This window comes from Aricia agestis, chromosome 15, assembly GCF_905147365.1.
Source record: "Aricia agestis chromosome 15, ilAriAges1.1, whole genome shotgun sequence".
Classification (NCBI taxonomy): domain Eukaryota; kingdom Metazoa; phylum Arthropoda; class Insecta; order Lepidoptera; family Lycaenidae; genus Aricia; species Aricia agestis.
In genome coordinates, this window is record NC_056420.1 from 15,068,721 (window position 1) to 15,089,437 (window position 20,717).

The 20,717-nt window shown below is 38.1% G+C and overlaps 2 protein-coding genes across 4 annotated transcripts in view; one reads left to right on the forward strand and one right to left on the reverse strand.

Annotated features, from left to right (window-relative positions):
• The window catches only part of LOC121734393 (glycosylated lysosomal membrane protein-like), a 38,121-nt gene extending 23,330 nt beyond the window's left edge, over window positions 1–14,791 (forward strand). Inside the window, exons 2-7 of one of the 2 annotated variants that reach the window (XM_042124991.1) lie at window positions 1,296–1,388; window positions 1,517–1,762; window positions 2,369–2,554; window positions 4,458–4,682; window positions 13,514–13,647; window positions 13,992–14,791. In XM_042124991.1, the coding sequence (XP_041980925.1) occupies window positions 1,326–1,388; window positions 1,517–1,762; window positions 2,369–2,554; window positions 4,458–4,682; window positions 13,514–13,647; window positions 13,992–14,283 (1,146 nt within the window). In that variant the 5' untranslated portion in view covers window positions 1,296–1,325 and the 3' untranslated portion in view covers window positions 14,284–14,791. Of the gene's footprint in view, window positions 1–1,079; window positions 1,389–1,516; window positions 1,763–2,368; window positions 2,555–4,457; window positions 4,683–13,513; window positions 13,648–13,991 lie in introns of those variants that run through there. The other variant, XM_042124990.1, reaches the window with a different exon arrangement.
• Window positions 14,792–15,270: 479 nt separating this feature from the next.
• Window positions 15,271–18,440, reverse strand: LOC121734251 (m7GpppN-mRNA hydrolase). Of its 2 annotated transcripts, none has more exons than XM_042124730.1 (4): window positions 18,211–18,440; window positions 16,498–16,660; window positions 16,164–16,382; window positions 15,271–16,080 (listed from the first exon to the last, which is right to left on the reverse strand). In XM_042124730.1, exons 1-4 carry the CDS (start codon window positions 18,279–18,281, stop codon window positions 15,397–15,399), a joined length of 1,137 nt encoding a protein of 378 aa, XP_041980664.1. In that variant the 5' UTR covers window positions 18,282–18,440; the 3' UTR covers window positions 15,271–15,396. The 2 variants fall into 2 exon arrangements, with proteins under 2 accessions (XP_041980664.1, XP_041980665.1); XM_042124731.1 differs by lacking the exon at window positions 18,211–18,440 and adding an exon at window positions 18,032–18,202.
• Window positions 18,441–20,717: the final 2,277 nt, after the last annotated feature.

A 20,717-nucleotide genomic window follows, 5' to 3' on the forward strand; every position in this document is an offset into this window, starting at 1 on the left:
AATACAATTAAAAGACAAAAATAAATAAATTTAACGTACAAGTACAAGATTGCAGATATAGAATACAAAACAATCCACATTCCACAGTAAGTGAACCACAGTGTATAGTGTATAAGACAATACAAAAATATTATACATATTTATTAATGGCATAACAAGATTTCAAAGTCCAACGAAGCAAGGCAGGGAGTGTAATGATCAAAAACTGAATTGGCATCCACTCAGGTAGTGACTGCGGTTCGCAGTCCCTGATTTTATTTATTTATTTATTGATTCACCAACAGAATCACATTTAACAAAATACAAAATACAGCACAGTTTTTTGTGGATGAAATGTGTTCCAATGAAAGGTGAAATACAACATGCTTTGCGATAATCTACTTTTCAGTGGATACAGACTGTCAGGTGAATGACAGACGAAGCACGAAGCTTCGTGCTCCTTGTGAGTATAGTATTCGTTGGCTTCGTGACGATAGACGCATATTATGTGCGGACGCGGCGATACAAAATTGTTGCCGTTATTAGCATTTTACGTGTGAAAACTGCGAAAAAAAACTCGCCCTCATTTCTTTTTTTGAGTAACTAGAGTCCACAACTCGTGAACCCTATTCTCTAGCTACTCGTGGACCACGAGTAATCTATTTTACATTGATTTTTCACACTAATTTAAAAAAATTAATTATACACTGGCAAACTTTTGGCTATCACGTATTTTGAAAAATATACTGTCAGATGCCTTAGTCTATGATCAGATAAAATTTGACATTGATTTGACACTGACATTTAAATTTTAATTGGCCATTGTTTTTGTTCTTTTATCAAAATTTAAATCACTCCTGTAAATATGTAATTTTGTTTTGTAACCGTACACGTCTTGTTACTTCACCAGACCTTCGCTACATAGAGCAAAGTCCTTTAAGCCACTCTGACATTGGCAACTCACCGAGGCGGCCATTTTTAAAAGAAGAAGAAGAAGAATTTGTCAAACCTGAAACTAGTAATCTGCGTGTCAAACCAATCATCAATTCATCAACAAAAGCAAGTGAATCTACAAATATATACTAGTAATCTGTGCAAGTGAATTTGCAAAATACAAAAGCCTGTTCCCTCTGTTGACTGTGGTACACATACACATTTATGTAACGATTAAATCTCTCAGCTCGATATGCTAGTCCATATCTACCTTCGTCCTTAACACTTCCCGAGGCCGCGCGTGCTACTGTGCTGATTACAAACACCCTTATCATGCTTGACTTCTGACCCCAAATTAATTAAACAATAAACAAAGGAATAATAAAATAAAAACGTCAATTACGATTTAAATAATGTGCAAGATATTCGGAATAGTGTTTATGCTAATATGCCTCGCATATGGTCAGGATCGAAAGGTACCGTAACAAATTTTGTTATATTTTATACTACCGACTTTTGTATTGTTCCGCTTTCTACTTTCTACCCACTTTATTAATTATAATATCTAAGGTGCTATATATTTTAGTCGACTGTTTGTATGTAGGTAACATCAGGATTGAACCCTGGCTGTGCGGCATGCAACGCGGACACTATCGTGGCATATGTGAGGTGCGAGGGTCCCGCTGACACCATCCACCAGATCTGGGACTTCAGCAACCACGCGCCCACATTCATCCTGGCCCTCACCTCTGTAAACTCCACACTGAATATAACCTGGGATGGAAGTAGTATCAGGAGCTTCAACTTTACAGAAAACCCCAAATACAGTTTTGCAGCTTCCATGGATAAGGTAAACCTGGGGCTGATAATGTAATTATGTTGCTTAATATTATAAAATTATTAATATATTAATAATAGTAAGATGTCCTATTTGATGTAGAGGTTAATAGTATTTTATTTGTGTACTATAATTATTGCATAGTAAGCAAAATATGTATAAGATTTTATTGTAATTTTGCTTAGCGACAATATATTAATCACATTGAATTTGATACCATGATTATTGTAACATATGCTAGTTAGAAACGAGAGCTTTGTTGTTTAGTCAGTGTTAACTGTATGAGTCATAATCCACCCATATGTGGTGCTCAAGTCAACAAATGTGAATGTTATTTATAACAATACTATCCTACTTTCATTGTATACAGCTTCATTTTGATTGAACAATGATAAATCAAAGATATTAATTTTGCTACTATGAATCTTGGATATAATAATTTAAGGAATCTATAAAAATATTATGTTTTATATTGAATGTAATTCAATATGCATATTGAATGCAAGTGAAAGTTTGCCCCACATTGACAGTGGCACCGACTTACAAGTTACAGCTCTACCATTTCTTCATTTTGTTATCGAAACAAATTTACTTAGTATAAAAAGTATTTTTTTACAGTTCATTGAATATAATGACACAGACAGCAATTGCAAGGTCAACACGAGCTATCCTTGGAAGGAGTACAGTTTTGACATGGTCTCGTGGACTCTGAATGACAGCAAATTTGACTCAAAGGAGGCAATGATTGTTGTTAGTGGCAAGATACATGATAGACGTTTCCGCAATGCCACAATACACCTCAAGGTGACTACTTTTCTGTATTACGAAAATTGCTTGTTTACAATCACCAAACTTTTATTTATTCCTAAATTATGAAATAAACTGAAACTAATGAACCAGGGCCGTCTCTAGCCCATGTGGCGCCCGTGTGCAAACATTACCCTAGCGCCCCCTAACAAGCGCGCGCGCGGTCAAAATGAAATGGGTACAAAGTAAAAGTATTTCGAATTGACACGCGGGTGTTCTACTCTCGCATTCATTATACTAATGCCTAATCAAAGTTGAAGAAAATAGAAAATTTCCGATTTTTCCTCTCCTTCGTACACTGTGCAATGTGATGTTTAATAAGTATAATATGTCATCAGTATATGTATATAATGTCATTATCACAACATCGGTATTAATTCGATTTCCCACTACCTATTTTGAAAAAACGAGCGATAGGACACTCACTATTACACCAAATAATATAATCTTCATTTATGTGTTTTAAGGTTCATTTCACGTTGAAAAATAAAGATTATAATATTTAAGTATATTGCAAAAGCCGAGCCGCTCCTGGCGCGCCCTGCTTTGCTGTATTTCTACAAATATAAGAAGAGCTTCGGATATTACACAAAAATGTTTGCAAACTGGAGTTCTTTTTACGTTGGTCAATTAAGCGTGGGCCGTGGCGGCCGGCCAGCGCGGGCGCGCGCCGAGTGCGAGCGGCGCTCGGCGACCCTACATTGCACCTAAGGGAAAGACGCTTTTTACATATCTATACTAATATTATAATTCTGCAGAGTTTGTTTGTTTGTTTGTTTGAACGCGCTAATTTCAGGAACTACTGGTCCGATTTGAAAAATTCTTTTACTGTTGGATTGCCCATTGATTAAGGAAGGCTATAGGCTACATTTTATCACGCTAAGACTAATAGGAGCGAAGAAATAGATGAAAATGTGAAAAAAACGGGGGAAATTGTATGAAAGAGCTTATTTGAACGCGCTAATCTCAGGAACTACTGGTCCGATTTGAAAAATTCTTTCAGTGTTAGATAGCCCATTTATAGAGAAAGGCTCTAGGCTATATTTTATCACGCTAAGACTAATAGGAGCCAAGAAATAGAGGAAAATGTGAAAAAACGGAGAAAAATTATTAGAAAATGGCTTATTATCTTAGGAACTACTGGAGCAGTTTTTATGTTATTTGGCAAACATAAAGAATAGACCACGTGAAGGAACAAAGGCTATTTTTTGCGGAAAAATGTACGGTTGCGTGAAAGTCCTAAATTACGCAAGCAAAGCCACGCTGAACATCTATATATAATAAAATCGTAGGAAAGTCAATTCTGTACATTGAATATTTTTGTGCAATAAATAATACTTGGGATGTGATCTACAGCTATGCTAACTTAATTAAAATAAGTACTTTCATAAAATTCAAATTGGTTATTGGATAAATCAAGTGTTTGCTACAAAAAGACTGGTAGACGCCCCTAACACTTTTGTAGGGAACATCTGATTTTATAACAAGCAGGTAAACATCATGCACAATTAAGGCTCAACTCACACTGGGGCAGAGTAGAAGAAGTATTCTACTATTTACTATTTTTTTATTGTTCTATTATTGCGTACAAATTGCTGAAAAGTAAATTAATAGTCGCGCTAGTGCGCTCGCGTATTTTCATAGCAGAAATTTGTACTAAAATAATAAAACAATAGAGGTGATTAAGCTGTAGTCGAAAAAATGACACGTAGCCACGCTTCAACTCTGCCCCCGTGTAAGTTTAGCCTAATGTTTCCTTACTCAAGTTTTGTATCCTACCTTATAATAAGTTTATTTTATTTGTAATAAACAATCGCTGCAAATTTATTCATTCATTCACGAAATTGCACCCTTTCGTTTGCTACTACTGCTAAAAAAATGTGTATGAACGTATCTCCAGACTCAATACCTGCCGTGGACGGATGCTGCTGAGGAGCTGCCTCGTCTGGTGCACACGGCCAACTCGTCACTGGTCGACATCCGCCTGGCGCGGCTGCCTACCTCCTACCCCGCCGCCCGCTACGCGCTCCGTCTGGCGCTGGTCAGCACCGACGACGTCGCCGACACCATGCGCCTCGAGCGCCGCAAGAGCTTGGATGACGAGCACACCCCCGGCGTCTTTGAGGTATTGGATAATAATAGTGTCCGACCGAAGGTCTATTTTTAGCCGAAGCCGAAGCCGATTAATCGTCAATCGCCACAACCTTCGGCCGAAGTCGAGGCCGAAGGTTTATAATCTTAACCCGACTCTTAGTAATTATGTTCAATATTGTCTACAAGCTATAATTAATATTAAAATTATTTCAAAACTTCAATAATGAATGGCAAGCATGTCGCACCAAGTTTAACATTAATTCACAAATCATAAAATATGCCTCCGAGTTCCGACTGCATTTTGTAGTCCACTTTCTTCTTCTACATTTTTTTTAATGAAATAAAACGAGCAAACGGGTCACCTGATGGAAAGCAACTTCCGTCGCCCATGGACACTCGCAGCATCAGAAGAGCTTCAGGTGCGTTGCCGGCCTTTTAAGAGGGAATAGGGTAATAGGGGAGGGTAGGGATGGGAAGTGAAGGGAATAGGGGAGGATAGGAAAGGGAATTGGGCCTCCGCTAAACTCACTCACTCGGCGAAACACAGCGCAAGCGCTGTTTCACGCCGGTTTTCGTGTATGTTTCTATGTAGCCTTCTATTCATCCTGGCATGAAACTCGTACAAGCAAGAGTCCTATCAATTAAAAAGTGAATTCAATGCCTCCGCGCCGGCAGAATTAGGTCTTGTTTCGTTCTTTTTAGTTTACATTTTTTTGCAGTCGGGTTTTTTTTATTTGTGAATTAATTATTTTTACTTTTTCTGAGCGTGTAGTTCGAAAACGGATGAGAGTTCGGAAAAAGGTTCGCCGAAGGTGGTATTTTTGGCCGAAGCCGAAGCCGAAGCGTCGGTCGGACACTAGATAATAATAACCACGCCTCGAACAACGTCAGTCTGACCCCGTGCTGAGTACCGAGAATATTGAAAAGCTTTTGTTATCTTCCCGGGATTCGAGTCTGCGACCCCCGGCTTATTTTTATTTATTTTCTTTATTGGAACAAAAAACAGTTACATGCTATAATCTTAAAGTAAGTACAATTACATAAATAAAAGTGATAAACACATAACCCACACCATTGTTCGCGGCATAACAAAAAAAAATACAAAATATTCCTAACAAAGAGAAAGAATTTTAAATGCATTAGTGCATAGCGTTAAGTGGTTTGTAACAGATGAAAAACATTTATATTTTCTAATATTATCCTTAAATATGCAAATAATTAAAATACAAAAGAAGAAAAACAATATAACAGCTACGGACGATTTTCTAATTATTACAATTTTTTAAATAGTCATGGACATGTTTTTTGAATTGATTATAGGATAGTGCAAAAATATCAATATCAATAAAGTAATTGTTGTATGTATCCACTAGGCGACGAAGGGGAATGCGAAGACCAGCGTTAGTCTTGCAGGATGTAGTGTGAAATAAATTATATTGGCGAACTCTACGTCGATTGATTGTTCTAGGAACGGTGTAGCATATTTTATTAGTTAGGGATGAGCAGTCAAATTTATGATTGCACAGACCGTGCAGCATCATGGCATCCAGGAGCCGACGTCGGGATTCCAAGCTCAATAGTTTAAAGTGATTAAGCAAATCAGTGTATGGTAGAGTAGATCGCTTATATTTAAAATAAGTAGTGCGTAAGAATTTTTTCTGTACCAGTTCCAAACTATTTGAATATTTGTTATAGAGAGGGTTCCATACAGGTATGGCATATTCTAACTGGGACCTTATTAGCGTTTTGTTAAGTAACAAAAGTGTGGAGGGTCGAACAAAATCTCTGGTAGACCTAATTACAAACCCATACATGCGATAAACTTTATTAATAATGTTATCAATATGCTGATTGAGATGTAGAGATGTATCCAATAGGACCCCCAGATCACGAACTAAACTGACCTTATTTAAAGGTGTGTTGTTAATAGTGTACGTGAAATTTAGTTTATTTATTTTTTTTGTGAATGAAATAGTGTGACACTTAGGAAGACTTAGGAATAACTTATTACGAATACAATAGTTATGTAATCTACACAAATCTTGCTGTAAAAGTAAACAGTCTGCAATATTTCTTACCGATTTGAATATTTTAATATCGTCAGCATACATTAGAAATTGCGAATTTTTGAAACATTGTTGTATGTCGTTTATGAAAATGACAAAAAGAAGTGGACCGAGTATAGATCCCTGGGGAACACCTGAACTAGCAAATATGGACTCAGAACGATGGCCGTTTATCACTACCCTTTGCGATCTATTAAAAATGTAGGACATAAACCAGCGAAGCAAATTTCCTCGTATCCCGTTGAAGGCTATTTTATCTAACAACAGAGAATGATCAACCTTGTCAAACGCTTTTTGGAAATCTGTATAAACCGCATCAACTTGCCCTTGTTTATCCATATTAGAGAATAGGTACTCGACAAAACACATGAGGTTTGTGCATGTAGAGCGCTGCTTGACAAAACCGTGCTGTTCAGGTAAAATCAGTCGATGGATATGAGGATACACTGCGTCATGAACAAGCCTCTCAAAAACTTTAGACAGTGTGGATAATATTGAGATAGGACGATAATTTTCCACGTTGCTCCGGTCACCATTCTTATAAATCGGAGTTATATGTGCCTGTTTCCATACCGACGGAAACACAGATTCTTTAAGGCATTTATTATACAGTATATGTAAGGCGCCAGATAAAGAAACAGCAGTTTTTATGAAAAAGAATGGTGGAATTCCGTCAGGGCCAGCGCCTTTCGAAGAATCTAATGATTTAAGGGGATTTTTGATTGAATCTTCAGAAAATTCAATATCAGAAATACACTCTGCGTACTCTGAAATATCATCAGAGGCTTGCCAACGAAGTGGATCAAGAGTGGATTGTTCATAGACTGAACTGAAGAAACAGGAGAATAAATTGCAAACTTCAGAGGGAGTGTTCGCTGAGACATTGTTATAGTGCATTTTATTGGGAAAATTAACCGATTTTTTCTTATTTGAAATATAAGACCAAAAGTATTTAATATTTTTAGGTATACTGTCTTCAATTGATTTTATGTAATTACGGAAACACTTGGCCATTTCAGTCTGAAACAATTTACGATAGCTTGAGAAGTGTTCGTAGTCCATGCGATTTCTATATATTTTCCACTTGACCCAGGCGCGCTCTTTGTTTTTGAAGATTCTAATTAGGTTAGATGTAAACCAAACAGGGAAATCTGAGCTCTTAGACAAAGACTGGGGAATATGTATCTTAATTACGCCATATAAAATCTCGTAAAATTCCGATACGGCCTCTTCAAAAGTTAGGTGAGTTAATGATGATCTCCAGTCTATGCTTTCTAGTGCATTATTAATAGTATCATAATTGGCTCTGTAATATTTATAGGTAAGTAATCTCTGACGTTGCATAGGCACTAAATTAGTGTTTATACTAGTTATAATGGAAAATGGAGGGTGATGTGGAACAGAATTCGACAAGGCGTTACAAAAAACTGCTTCACAGTCTACATTAGAAATAAACATGTCCAGTATTCTGTCTAGGTTATTTCTAAAGGCGTTGTACTGCATACCATTCACCATCGACAGAAAATTCAATACTAATTGACTGGGTGACCTAACAGCCAACGAGACTAATTTAGGGATAACATAATTATTTTGTTCTATCCAGTCAACGTCTGGGCAATTAAAATCTCCAGTGACGAAGAAAGATTCAACATGGGAGTTATTAATAATGTTTTGTAACAGGTCTAAATAATTTGAGTAGACTGAATAACTTGAGCGGGGCGGTATGTACACAGCACTGATGATGTGACGTGACCCATCTTTTTCAGCGGGAATCTCTACTACAATCTGCTCGATCGCAGAGTTATCAAACAGTGTAATTAATTTTGTAGGTCTAAGTTCACGACGAACGGCAATTAAGACACCACCGCCATCAGCTTTTGAAGTTAGAAATCTGTCGCGATCACACCTGAAAACGACGTAGCGATCATCAATAAAATTATTATCATTAATGTCGGGCGCTAGCCAGGTTTCGATTAGGACCACTACGTCGTATGAGTTAGCCATGATGTTCATGTATAGAGTATGTAACTTCGTGCGAATACCTCCACAGTTTTGATAGTAAACAACGATACCATTAGAAGTCATTTGAACTCTGATAGCTATAAATAAATATTACTGATAATAATTTAATAAAATAGAAAAATGAAATATTAAGCCTATTACGTGATGAGACCTGAGTGAATACAAAATATATGAAAGGACATAAAATATTATAAGATATTATGATATGAGATTTATGCACTTCTTGGTAGCAAAAGTAAATACAATATTTTGAAATATTAAGATCAAAAATTAATACACTAATCGTAAAATATAAAAACATCAATTTAAACGTGTACCTGTGAAGATAGAAGCGACACAGAAACATTTTAACCATGATAATATGATGCTTTTTATATACATCCATACCATATCTTAGCAACTTATTAACTATGTAGAGAATTATTTTAAGCTTATTGAAAAAATTATATACTAAAAAGATGATTACAAAATATAAAATAGTTTTACAGGTTCCAGATGTTTTACGGATGGAGTTTTTTGTTTTGTGCAAACTTTTTAAGGTCCTCTTCGGATCGAATAGCAAATGCCGTTGAGCCATCTCGTTCACGAGCCAGTATGGTCGCATTTTTGATCCATACGTACTTGTATCCACTTTTGTTAGCGGCTTCTCTGGTTTTGCGAAATAAAATTTTGTTTTTAAGAGTGAGGTGCTCATTGAGGTAGACTTTGACTGCAGCTCAACTCCAACTCCAACCAATCAGATCAACTCGGAATCCCCGGGATTCCGAGTTGATCTGATTGGATATTGTTCTTATTAGTTCTAAATGCGCTAAGAAAGTTGTCCCGTATTATCTTTGATTTCAGTTTAACAATTACATTTTTAGGCTTATTAACAAGCTGCGTAGCATGGGGTACTCTATGTACTGCAAGAATATCATGTTGAAGTAACTGAAAATTCAGGACCTTCGCAATTGATTCCACTAAGGTTATTAGGTTTTCGTTCCTTTTCTCGGGTAAATTGCATATTTCAATATTACATTGTCGAGCTTGTTGTTCTAGAGAATCAATTTTTGCTTCAAGCTCCGTCACTTTTGAAGAATGGCTACTCTCAGATAATTCGCAGAGCCGTTTCTCTTGCTCTTTCTGGTTCTTTTTTATACTATCTATGTCGCCTATAATTTGGTCGTATTTATTTGATAAAAATTGTATGCTTTCTTTCACCTCTAAATTTTGTTTTTCCAAAGTATCTTTCATCTCCTTAAATTGTTTTTCTTGACGCTCTGTTTGCATTTTGAATAACATGCGCATCTCCGCCATAAAACTTGTCATATTTTCAGTGTTGGCTGAGGTGCGCGGAGAGGAATCAACTGTCTGCGGACTTCCAATAGCGCGTCGCTTGCCGGTTCTTCTGGTCTTGTTAATAAAGTCGGATTCAGCCGATATATCTCGCTCAGTAAGATCTGGTTCCGAGTCGTATTGGACTGTTATAGGTGTGTGAAACGTCGATGCCATACTTGGATTTTCGATATTATCAGCTGTAGTCGAGTTTTTAGTTGGAGGCGTTCGTTTTAGGGGCATACTAATTAGATGAAGAGCAGTATTATAATATTTGATTACAAATTTAACACAAAAAGTTCTCAGTGGTATAGTTGGAATCGAACTCAGGATCTTGCGTTAGAGCCCGGGTCGCTTAGCGTTGAGCTGGTGACTGTGTGACGTGTTGCTCTAATAAGTGATATAGAGCGTACGTGGTTCTGTCCTGTATTCGTTTTGTCGGTGGTATGATATTTTTTTCCAAATATTAATTTGGACACTACCGACGTTATTTGCACTTTAGTCGTTAATTATCACTTTTTTAAGAATAGTTCTGATAGTTTGTTATACACTTTGCACTGCACTAAGACTTGTCTTGGATTTGTGAAAGGAGTTTTTGTGAAACGTTAGTTTATTCAGCGATAAAATAATTTTAAGTACCTACGGAGCACTACAAAACACGTCTATTCGCTGTCAAACTGACAGGTTAACTGGCTTGGTCATTCCGTGGATTTTATTTTATTTATTTTATTTTATTTTAAAGGAAAACTTACAGCTAGTACAAAGGTAGAATTCAAATGTAACAATACAAATGCCAATTAAAAGTTTTCGCGACTAGGTATTTGTTTAGATTGTACATACATTTGGTTGACGTCAAATTGACGCACTGTGGTGAATATATCTAATATCATATATATAAAAGAATAAAAAAGAAAGACAACAATAAAAATAATAGCTATACTTGGATCATCATGTATCAGTAATGTGCAAATTATTATCATAAACTAAATTTGCTTTTGTCAGTAGTATTAAAGAAATGGTCTGTTAACACTTTTCTGTGACTTCTAATATTAGTATTAAATAGATCTACGTCGGTACTTTGAGACGCTGTATTGTACGCTTTGCTAGCGCCTAGCTCGCACGATGTACGCATTTTGCCGGTAGGTGGTAGGGGCATATGGAACGTGTAGGAGTTGACGTCTTCTGAGAGAGCCGGAGGGTATTTTGAGCTCAAATTTACTGACTAGTTCCGGGCAATCAATTGAACCACTGAATATTTTGAAGAGCAACGACAAGTCGGCAATGATTCTTCGTTCGGCGAGAGGCAAGATGTGAAATTTTTTGCATCTTTCGATATAGTTAGGTAGGTGGGTATTTGACTTAAACTGTATGAATTTTAAAAACTTTTTGAATATTCTCAATTCTATCAATGTAGGTAGCGTAGTTGGGGTTCCATACGGGCGAGCAGTATTCCAAATGACTACGAACGAATGCACAATAAAGTATTTTAATTGTTTTAATGCGCGTAAAATCAGAGGAGAGTCTAAATATGAATCCTAAGGCTTTGCGAGCTTTTTTAATTATGTGGTCGATGTGCGAGTCGAATAGAAGATGAATGGAATCAAAGATGACACCTAGGTCCCTGACAGTGTTTACTCTCGCTATGGTAGTATCGCGTAGTTTGTAGGGATATTCTATAATATTAGATTTACGGGTGAAGGAACATACGTAACATTTCGACACATTCAAATCTAATTTGTTGATGACACAATAGCGGTAAAAATTATCAAGATCTTTTTGAATTTTTTCGGCATCATCTATATTTCTCACTAGACATAGTATCTTCATATCGTCGGCGAATAGAAGCACTGTGCAGAAAGAGAAGGCAGAAGACACATCGTTTATAAAAATATTAAACAATAAGGGTCCCAAGAGAGATCCTTGAGGTATTCCCGAAGGAATATAAGAGCATCTGGATGAGTAACCATTAAGTACTACCGTCTGGCATCTGTTGTGTACGTAGGAGGTGAACCATCTGTACAGATCCCCCCTTATGCCGATAGCTGACAACTTGTGGAGTAGGACAGTGTGATCGAGGCGGTCGAAACACTTGCTGTAATCGGTGTATATGACGTCTACCTGTGCAGGCTGCGACATACAGCTCGACAGGTAGTCCGCGCAGATCGTCAGATTTGTTGTAGTCGACCGACCAGACAGAAAGCCGTGTTGTTGTTCACCGAAACTGTGTTTTAATGCGCTATACACTTGTCTATAAATATTTTTTTCAAGTATTTTACTAAATATACATAGCTTCGAGATGGGCCTATAGTTCTCGATCACGTCTTTGGGACCTTTTTTGTGGACCGGGGTAATGAATGCCGCCTTCCACACTGGAGGGACGATGCCATCTTTGAGCGAGCGCCTGAACAATATCGTAAGCGGCAGCGTCAGGCCGTCGGCGCATTGGCATACTAGGAGGGGCGGTATTTTTCGGGGCCTGCGGTTATGTTTAAGTCAACCGACTTGAGGAGTTGGTTGACTTCTCGCTCCCGTATTTCCGATGTCCGAGCGTGATCCGATAGACGACGAAACTGAAACCGAGTCCACGTTCGAGGTGCTGGCAGAGAGGAAGTTCGACTGGAAGTAATCGCTGAACATGTTGCAGATCTCCTCCCCATCAGTCGCCTTTGTATTTTGGAATTTAAACGTCGACGGATACGAGTTGTTTTGTTTTTTTAAGTTTAACGTACGACCAGAACGCTTTGGGTGACTTTAATATATCGTTTTCGATTTTAGACATATAGTCAAGGTACATGTCGCACTCAATCTCCTTGGCACGCCGTCGGAGTAAAACAAAGGACTCGTAATCGGAGCGGTTGCCGTACCTCTTATATTTGGAATGAAATTTATTTTTTTCCTTTAGAATTTTAATTAGTGGCCGCTTGTACCAGGGAGGATAACTGCCGCACGGCTTAGCCAATTTCGTCGGTACATAAGTGCTTATTAACATGTCGAGCGTGTCGTAAAAGTATATAACGGCGTTATCGAACGATCTAGTACCCAGCTCGTTTTGCCAGTCGATTTCACAAAGATGGCGATTAATGGATACGAAATCGGCCTGTCGGTATAGGTATACGGGTAGCGGGCGGTGGGGAAGGTCGTCCGACTCGTTAAAGTTAGCAACAACGGATAGTGCTTTATGGTGGGGATCCTCCGGCACTATCGGGTCCGTACAGAGGTTCACCTCGATAGGATTATTTGAAAAGATGAGATCGAGAATTCTGCTGTTTATATTTAAAAATGAGTTGTATGTATTTAACCTCTTGCAAGGTTGTAGGTATCAAGATCATCGAATAGGTTTATCTGCACGGACCCGAGCAGGTTCGAGGACCTCAGGATGATCTTATCAAAACGAAGTTTTTTTTCTATTCGCGCTTCTCTCGACTGCCCCTCGACTACTACACTTCCTGTCCCGTTGCAGATCGACGAGATATTGTCGCCGGCGCTGCACGGTCGCGGCGCGGGCGGCTACGTGCAGTTCCGGCCGGTCGGCTACACGCAGCCGCGCCGCACCGTCGCCTCCTCCACCCTCGTACACGTCGCAGACTTCGACAGGTAAATACACTCTCCCTGTACTGTTTACCCAGCCGCGGCTGCAGATAGAGTCGGTGTGTGTAATGTGTATGAACAGATACAGACTACAGGTGTTGTGTATTGAACACGTCATATACAATGGAACATACATACAGTTGTATGTATGTTCCATTGTTAGCGCGTAAACTCCTGACTGGCTTTTATCAAATTGAATATAATATAGCCTTTTTGTTACCGAAAAGCGTTACATTTTGTTTCGTCAAACTCACAAAATCAATCGACAAAAATAACAAAGATAATGCACAGCGCAACCGTGCTAGAACTTTAATGCGACGCTGTCTAGATTAGTACGGTGTTTCGGGCAGGATAAGTATCCCGCGGCACAGCACGCTGCGGCTGTTCTACGGCGCGGCGTTCGACGCGGTGCTGGCGCAGACGGCGCTCGTGACGTTCGGCGACAGCGGCGACGGCTTCTACGCCAAGTCCAACTACACGGACTGGTCGTGGTCGCTGGGCTGCGGCGCGGTGCCGGCGGAGTCGCTGTCGCTGGCGGCGGTGGTGGTGCTGGCGGCGGGCGCGGGCGGCGCGGCGCTGCTCGCAGTCGGCGGCGGCGCGGCGCTGCTGCTGCGACGCCGCACGCACACGCGCCTGCACTAGCGCCGAACCTCATACGCAACAAACACCGCTCAATGCATTCTATTTGATTATGGTAAATGTTTTGAATGAGTAGCCCAAGATTAAACTCTTAAGCACGTCCTCCAATTAAAATATTGCAACTGAATTCGTTTTACGACGAACTATTAGTCTAGAAACGCGGTAACGTGTCAAGTTCATATATAATATAGAGCAGTCTTTCCCAAAGTGGGCGATAACGCCCCCTTGTGAGAGCTGGAGGTCTAAAGGGGGGCTGTGTGGGACCCAGAAAAAAATAGGGGCGTTGTGTAGAGACTTGGGGGGGTGATTTATTTCATCTGGATGCATTTTAAATTGCAACAATGGGGGCACTAAAACATACATTTTCACAAGAAGACTATTGACATAATATTATTATGCTAATTCATGAAATAGAATATATTTGTATTATAATAATTAATAACTAATATTTTCTGCTCTGCTAGTAAACAAAGTAAACTTATATAAACATAATATAAACTTGCATTATAAAATGTTACATAGCAGACCAATACAAAGTTCACATGTAACTGTTGCATTGTTTCAAGAAGTTTTTGATATCTGCATGATTGAATCCTTGTGTGTGAAATTATTAATAATAATTAACATATTTTATTACTATTCATTTGCATAGTATAGTAGTTTAGACATTATGAATATTAGAAAAATACCTTTAATTATTATGATTTACGACTATGATGCAAAATATGATTCTTAGGGCCTGTTTCACCACTTCCTGATAAGGCTATCCACCAATTAACTTGACAGATCAAGTATGGAGAATCTGTCAAAAAAGTTGTGAATAGCCTATTAGGCACTTTATCAGAAAGTGGTGAAACAGGCCCTTATTGTGATATACCTATTTTAATTTGGTATTCAAAATAGATAAGGATAAAAGTTATTGTAAACTAAATAAATATTTCATATAAAAATGTGTTTGTTAAATTTTGTTAAACAAATTAAACACCTTCATAACCTCTGTCGCGTTTAATATACGCCATAGAAAACAATGGTGAGATGAACTCTCACAAGTGACATAATAAATCAGAGAATGTGATGCTCCTGCTAGAGATCTATATATCTAAATAGATAAGTATTTCAAGTCAAACAGTCCAAAATGGCTCGCCTGTCGAATTTGAAATTAGCCCAAGATGGTGCTACAAAATTGACAGTGACATTCTCATCTACCTCCTTGACGGGAGTTTTCAGTTTCTGTACTGGAGAGAAGTTGTTGGTGTGAGTGTTCTGCGGCGTGAATAGCTGCCGCTTCGCCATCTTCCCTTTCTTGTTGCTTGCGTTCATATTACTGCTTGTTTTTGAACCGCTTTGAGGTTGGTAGTTTGTGTGAGACTTGTATTTGTGTGCGGAAGACTGCTGATACTCATGTATTTCGTTTTGCAACCCCTGCGAGATAGGTTTGTTCTTACTGCGACACGACTCCAGGTCGCCCATTGATTTGTGTCTGGTGCGTCTGAACACTTTGGGGTTGTGCTCGGCCACCCAGCGCCGCAGCCTCTTCACGAACGGTAGTACCATAAAAAATGCATTCGGACTGACCCCCATTTTCAGCTTAGGAGTCATATCTTTTCTGTTTGCTGGCAGATCGGCTATAGAAAACCACTCACAGGCTTTTATTTCATTTCTAGTTCGAGGCTGGAACTTTGTATCCCTCGGAATGTTTGCAATTATATACAATCGAACATGTTGCTCGTGAATTGTGGCATCGATGTAATCCTGTTTGTTGATATAATTGCTAATGTCGAAACCGGTCTCCTCGAGGACCTGAAATATACAAACATAGCGATGTTAGCGAGGGTGTAGTTAGCTTTATCAGATATTTTAAAATGTAAGAATGTTCAGTTTACCTCTCTAATAGCACACTTCCATGGTTCCTCATTTTCATTGACCTTCCCTTTAGGAAAGCCCCAGGAAGCCTTGGTCCAGTAGGACTGTACCAGCAGCACATGAGTCAGATCTGTGTCCAGGATAATCGCCCCATATGTGGGCACCGACTGTTTGTACTCTCTCCAGTTGTCCAGCACTGAGTCTAGACTTTTTACATGCTCACGGAGAGTTGGAACATGCTGCAAAATATCACAATACATATTTTCGCCATGACAATACATAAAATGAATTCTGTATGTTTTGACTTTCTCAAACTCAAATATGAAGGATGCAAAAAATCTAATAATAACTAACCTGAAAGATGTGCGCTGCGAACTCTCTTATTCCACATGGGTTTAATTTATTTGATTCATCTGTGCAGTAGTAGTCTAAATAGAACCAATGTGCTAACTCAATTTGAAAACAGATTCGAACCAAATTGCTTCGATCTTCTTGTGGCAAATTGATGATAAAGCGACTGAAATTATAAGGTTATATGTATATATGTTAAGAAACAATTTACTTTGTTCAATAATTATTATACATAGAACTTTCTAATTCTCAGTAGCTACAACATAGAAGAAATATTGAATAAACAAAAAAGTGCAGTATATCTTTCGCAGGTGGATTGTATAATCCGCCGTTTTACATTACAGCTAGCTGTTTTAAAAAAACAGTGCTGCTTTGTAATGCGGTGATTTATCGATTAGCCGGATTGAATGCGGCTGAATGAAAAATCGCCGGAATGTATTCGGCGCCATACATTATTCAAAACGGCTAGCTATAATTTAATAAAGCGAAAGATAAGTCGCCTCTTTGATGCTTTTAGTTCCGATTCTTAATACTCTATTGGCACTACCTGTGAGTCCTGTGACGTAACAACAATAATGTTGCTGGACATTGAAAGTGTGTTGCTAAATTGCAAAATGTTGAGTTAAACAAAGAAAACAGTTAATTTCAGAACTATTTTCAGGTGCAATTAAAGATTTTCTATTATTCTTGATGTAAAACAGTAAAGAAAGTACTGGTACGTGGAAAGTATGATGCGGCTAAACGTGGGCCGCCTTATTGAAGAACGTATCACAATAACAATCCAGCCAATCGTTAAACCACCGCATTACAAAACGGCCCTGTTTTTTAAAACAGCTAGCTGTAATGTAAAATGGTGGATTAGACAATCTGCCTGCGACATATCCAAGAGTAAACTTTAACTTTTAAGTGAACACCATTCACAAGTATTTATTTTTACCACTGACATAGTATGTACTACGTACTAGACTCGACAACGCAATGCAATGCTTGGTCACATTCGACGTAATCTATATAGCAGCAGTGCACTTAGTCGCCCGCGAGCTCTTCTGCGCGCCAGACATACCACAATCAAAAAAGAAACCAAAAAAAGTCGCAAAAATGCGTAGTTGTGGGTTAAGATACTGCAAAAATGATTCCAGTAACACTTCCAAATGCAACGGAATAACATTTCATCGGTATTAGCATTCTTATTTAATTATTTTCAATTAAAATACGAACATTCAATTACTAGGCGAAGACGCGCGCCATTTTGCATTGTCATAGAGTGTAGATTCAGAGTGTAATGTAGACAGAATACAGATCTATGATAAGACGATGATGAATGAAGTACTTACGTAGACGAGTTTGTATTTTGGTAATATGTATTTAAAATATTACGTACATTATACATGCGTACATTATAATAATTTTATTATGGTACATATTTGAAAATATATAAGTAATTTAAATAAGGTAATTAGCTATAGTGGACTATGGATACATATAAATTATAAATTTTATAAAAAAGTGAATTTTTATTTTTATTTTATCCACTTACTGAAATGGATTCTGCATTCAATCGAGTGTAGGCACTAAACTGTGTCACTTCTGCGGTACTGATCTATAGCAATCACCGCCCCGCCTCCCTCCCCGCTCATGCCTCAAGTGCGACATGTTTTTTGTTCGCAATAGCTGCTCTAGTACGTAGTACTTACTACCTCAGTGATTTTTACCTACCTGCACAAATCGTCTAATATGTCCATTGGAATTGAATGTTTGTAATGCTGTGGGTGGCTAGTTCCAGCCATTATGATTGGATTACTTGGTACTGCAGTTAGCAAATACAGTTATTTGATTGTTCTAAAGACGTTTTCGTTTCTTATTCTGATACACAAAGTTTATTTGTATTGAAAAAGCCTCTTTGGAAAAAGCAATGAAAAACAAAAAGAACAAAACATTTCACACAACTGTGACAACTGACATACAAACTTTTTTTTTCTTATATGGCACTTCGGCTATAACCATGGCCAGTATAATATTATGGCGGGGAAAGTGGAAACAAGTAACAACTACGAATAATAAAAACTAAGGAAAAGTAACTCCGAGAAAAAACATGCTTCACAATACTTATCAAAAAAGTGTACACATTTCAATACATTTGCAATATATCTATAACCTCTCAGGCGTCGGACTGTCAAAATTTCAAACACCGTTCGGTGTCGCCGCATCTGGGAACTTCGCTGAAGGTGTTCGCGCGGTTCGTCCGCGCTTGGGTTTCTCAAGATTAAAATAATACAAGGAGGTCATCACTCTTTCACATTCCCGGCAAAAAAAACCGACAATACAAACTTGACAGTTGGCACCATTGAGATACTATATGAAGGATAGAGCCTTAAATCGGTGTATAAGCGTCAAAAGCGTGTAATGTTATGTCCTACCTACTAGGACATAACAAAGGACTTACAGGACAGTACTTCACATGTAAATATCCTATGAAGATAAAAAAGGTCTCATTTGATAGCTGAATTTATGGACTACGCTTACATGGGCAATATGTTATAAATTTCGAGGAATTAAACATAGAAAAACCCAAGTTTACCACGCTCTCGCAGAAAACCGGCGTGAAACAGCGCTTGCGCTGTGTTTCACCGAGTGAGTGACTTTATCGGAGGCCCAATCCCCTACCCTATTCCCTTCCCTACCTTCCCCTATTCCCTTCCCTTCCCATCCCTACCCTTCCCTGTTACCCTATTCCCTCTTAAAAGGCCGGCAACGCACCTTCATCTCTTCTCTTCATCAGGTGACCCGTTTGCTCGTTTGCCCTCTTATTTCATAAAAAAAAACAATTAAATTTTTAAATTCCAAGTGATCCATATCCATATTTTCCAAAATAAAATAATCAAACACTATCATAGTGTTAAATACATTATTTGTGCGGCTGTTAGACAATTTAGGCTTATGTATTTATGTTTAGCTTTTATTATTTTAATCATCTATAAACAATTAAGACGTTGTTTACGACTTGACCAGCAATTTGTTATGGCGTTGCCATGACATCTTTTGGACATGCGCAATTAAAGGTTTGTCCAAAAATACGCCGACGAACACGACCATTGGCAGGTGTTTATACTATACATAAATAATATTTTATTATGAGTTATGACTACGTTTTATAATAAGCTTAACTATCAGCTTAGGACCCCAACAATAGATGACATATTTTTAAGAAGTAATGGCTGGTTTACACGTATACATTGCTTATCGAGGTAACAGCTTTTTAACTTAATTTTAAGTTATTAATTGCATGTAAACACAAAATTTTGTAGCAAGTAGCATGTTCAAATTTAGTTAAGTAAGTATAAAGTCATTTAAGTTATAATCTTGTTGACTACTTATCTACTTAATACGTGTAAACTAGCCATAAGTGAATACGGTGTCGTCGCAGAAATCGTCGCTCGTGTGAAAACGTTCAAACGACAGACTGTATGACGTCTGTCGTGCAATTTATATTTGTCTATGAATCGCATAGACATAATGTATATATTATGTCTATGATGAATCGTGTCGTGTCGTGTCTCGTGTGAAAACGCCGTATCTATGGTTGGCACATCATTTTTTAAATTTTTTGTTGACCATAGACAGTACAACTTTTTAGATGGTCAAAACCATAGAGTATACATTATAGCAAGCTATAGAGTGCTTCTAACAAGGTATGAACTGTAAGCACGAGTGTGAACATATTTTCCTATAAGCGTCTTACGATGGCGCATGGAACATCACTAGACTTGCGTTATACGTTTGACAAGTATCTATAGAACTTCTGCTTACGATCGGCACAACGGGGAACAAGCGATGCGCGCGCTCTATAGCTTGCTAATGTATACTCTACGGTCAAAACCAAATATATACTGTAATTTGTGGTCAAAACCACGTCAAAACCATGGTTAAAACCATAGACATTTTTTTTTTTTTGTTAATTCGTCCCGGTCGGGACAGGCAAAGGGAGCGTTGCCCATACAGCCATTTCTATGTTTTCTCTATTTAATGAATGATAGTGAAGGCCGAAGCAATAGAGTTTTCATCAGGCCGAAGCCAATTCTTTGATATAAATAATATGAATAATAAGTTTTTTCATCAGGCCGAAGCCATTTCTCATGTTTTGATAGTATTGTTTTGTTTAATTAATACTGTCCCTTCTTCAATTTGACATATTGTCGTCATTGGTTTGTATTGACGTGGTCTTG

What these genes read in the sequence shown, in the direction of transcription:
- LOC121734251 (XM_042124730.1), bottom strand. Translation starts at nt 18,281, where the DNA reads ATGGCTGGAACTAGCCACCCACAGCATTACAAACATTCAATTCCAATG. An exon ending in ATATTAGACGATTTGTGCAG is followed by an intron (nt 16,661 to 18,210) that starts GTAGGTAAAAAT and finishes TTATAATTTCAG; the next exon opens with TCGCTTTATCATCAATTTGC. An exon ending in GGAAGTGTGCTATTAGAGAG is followed by an intron (nt 16,081 to 16,163) that starts GTAAACTGAACA and finishes TGTATATTTCAG; the next exon opens with GTCCTCGAGGAGACCGGTTT.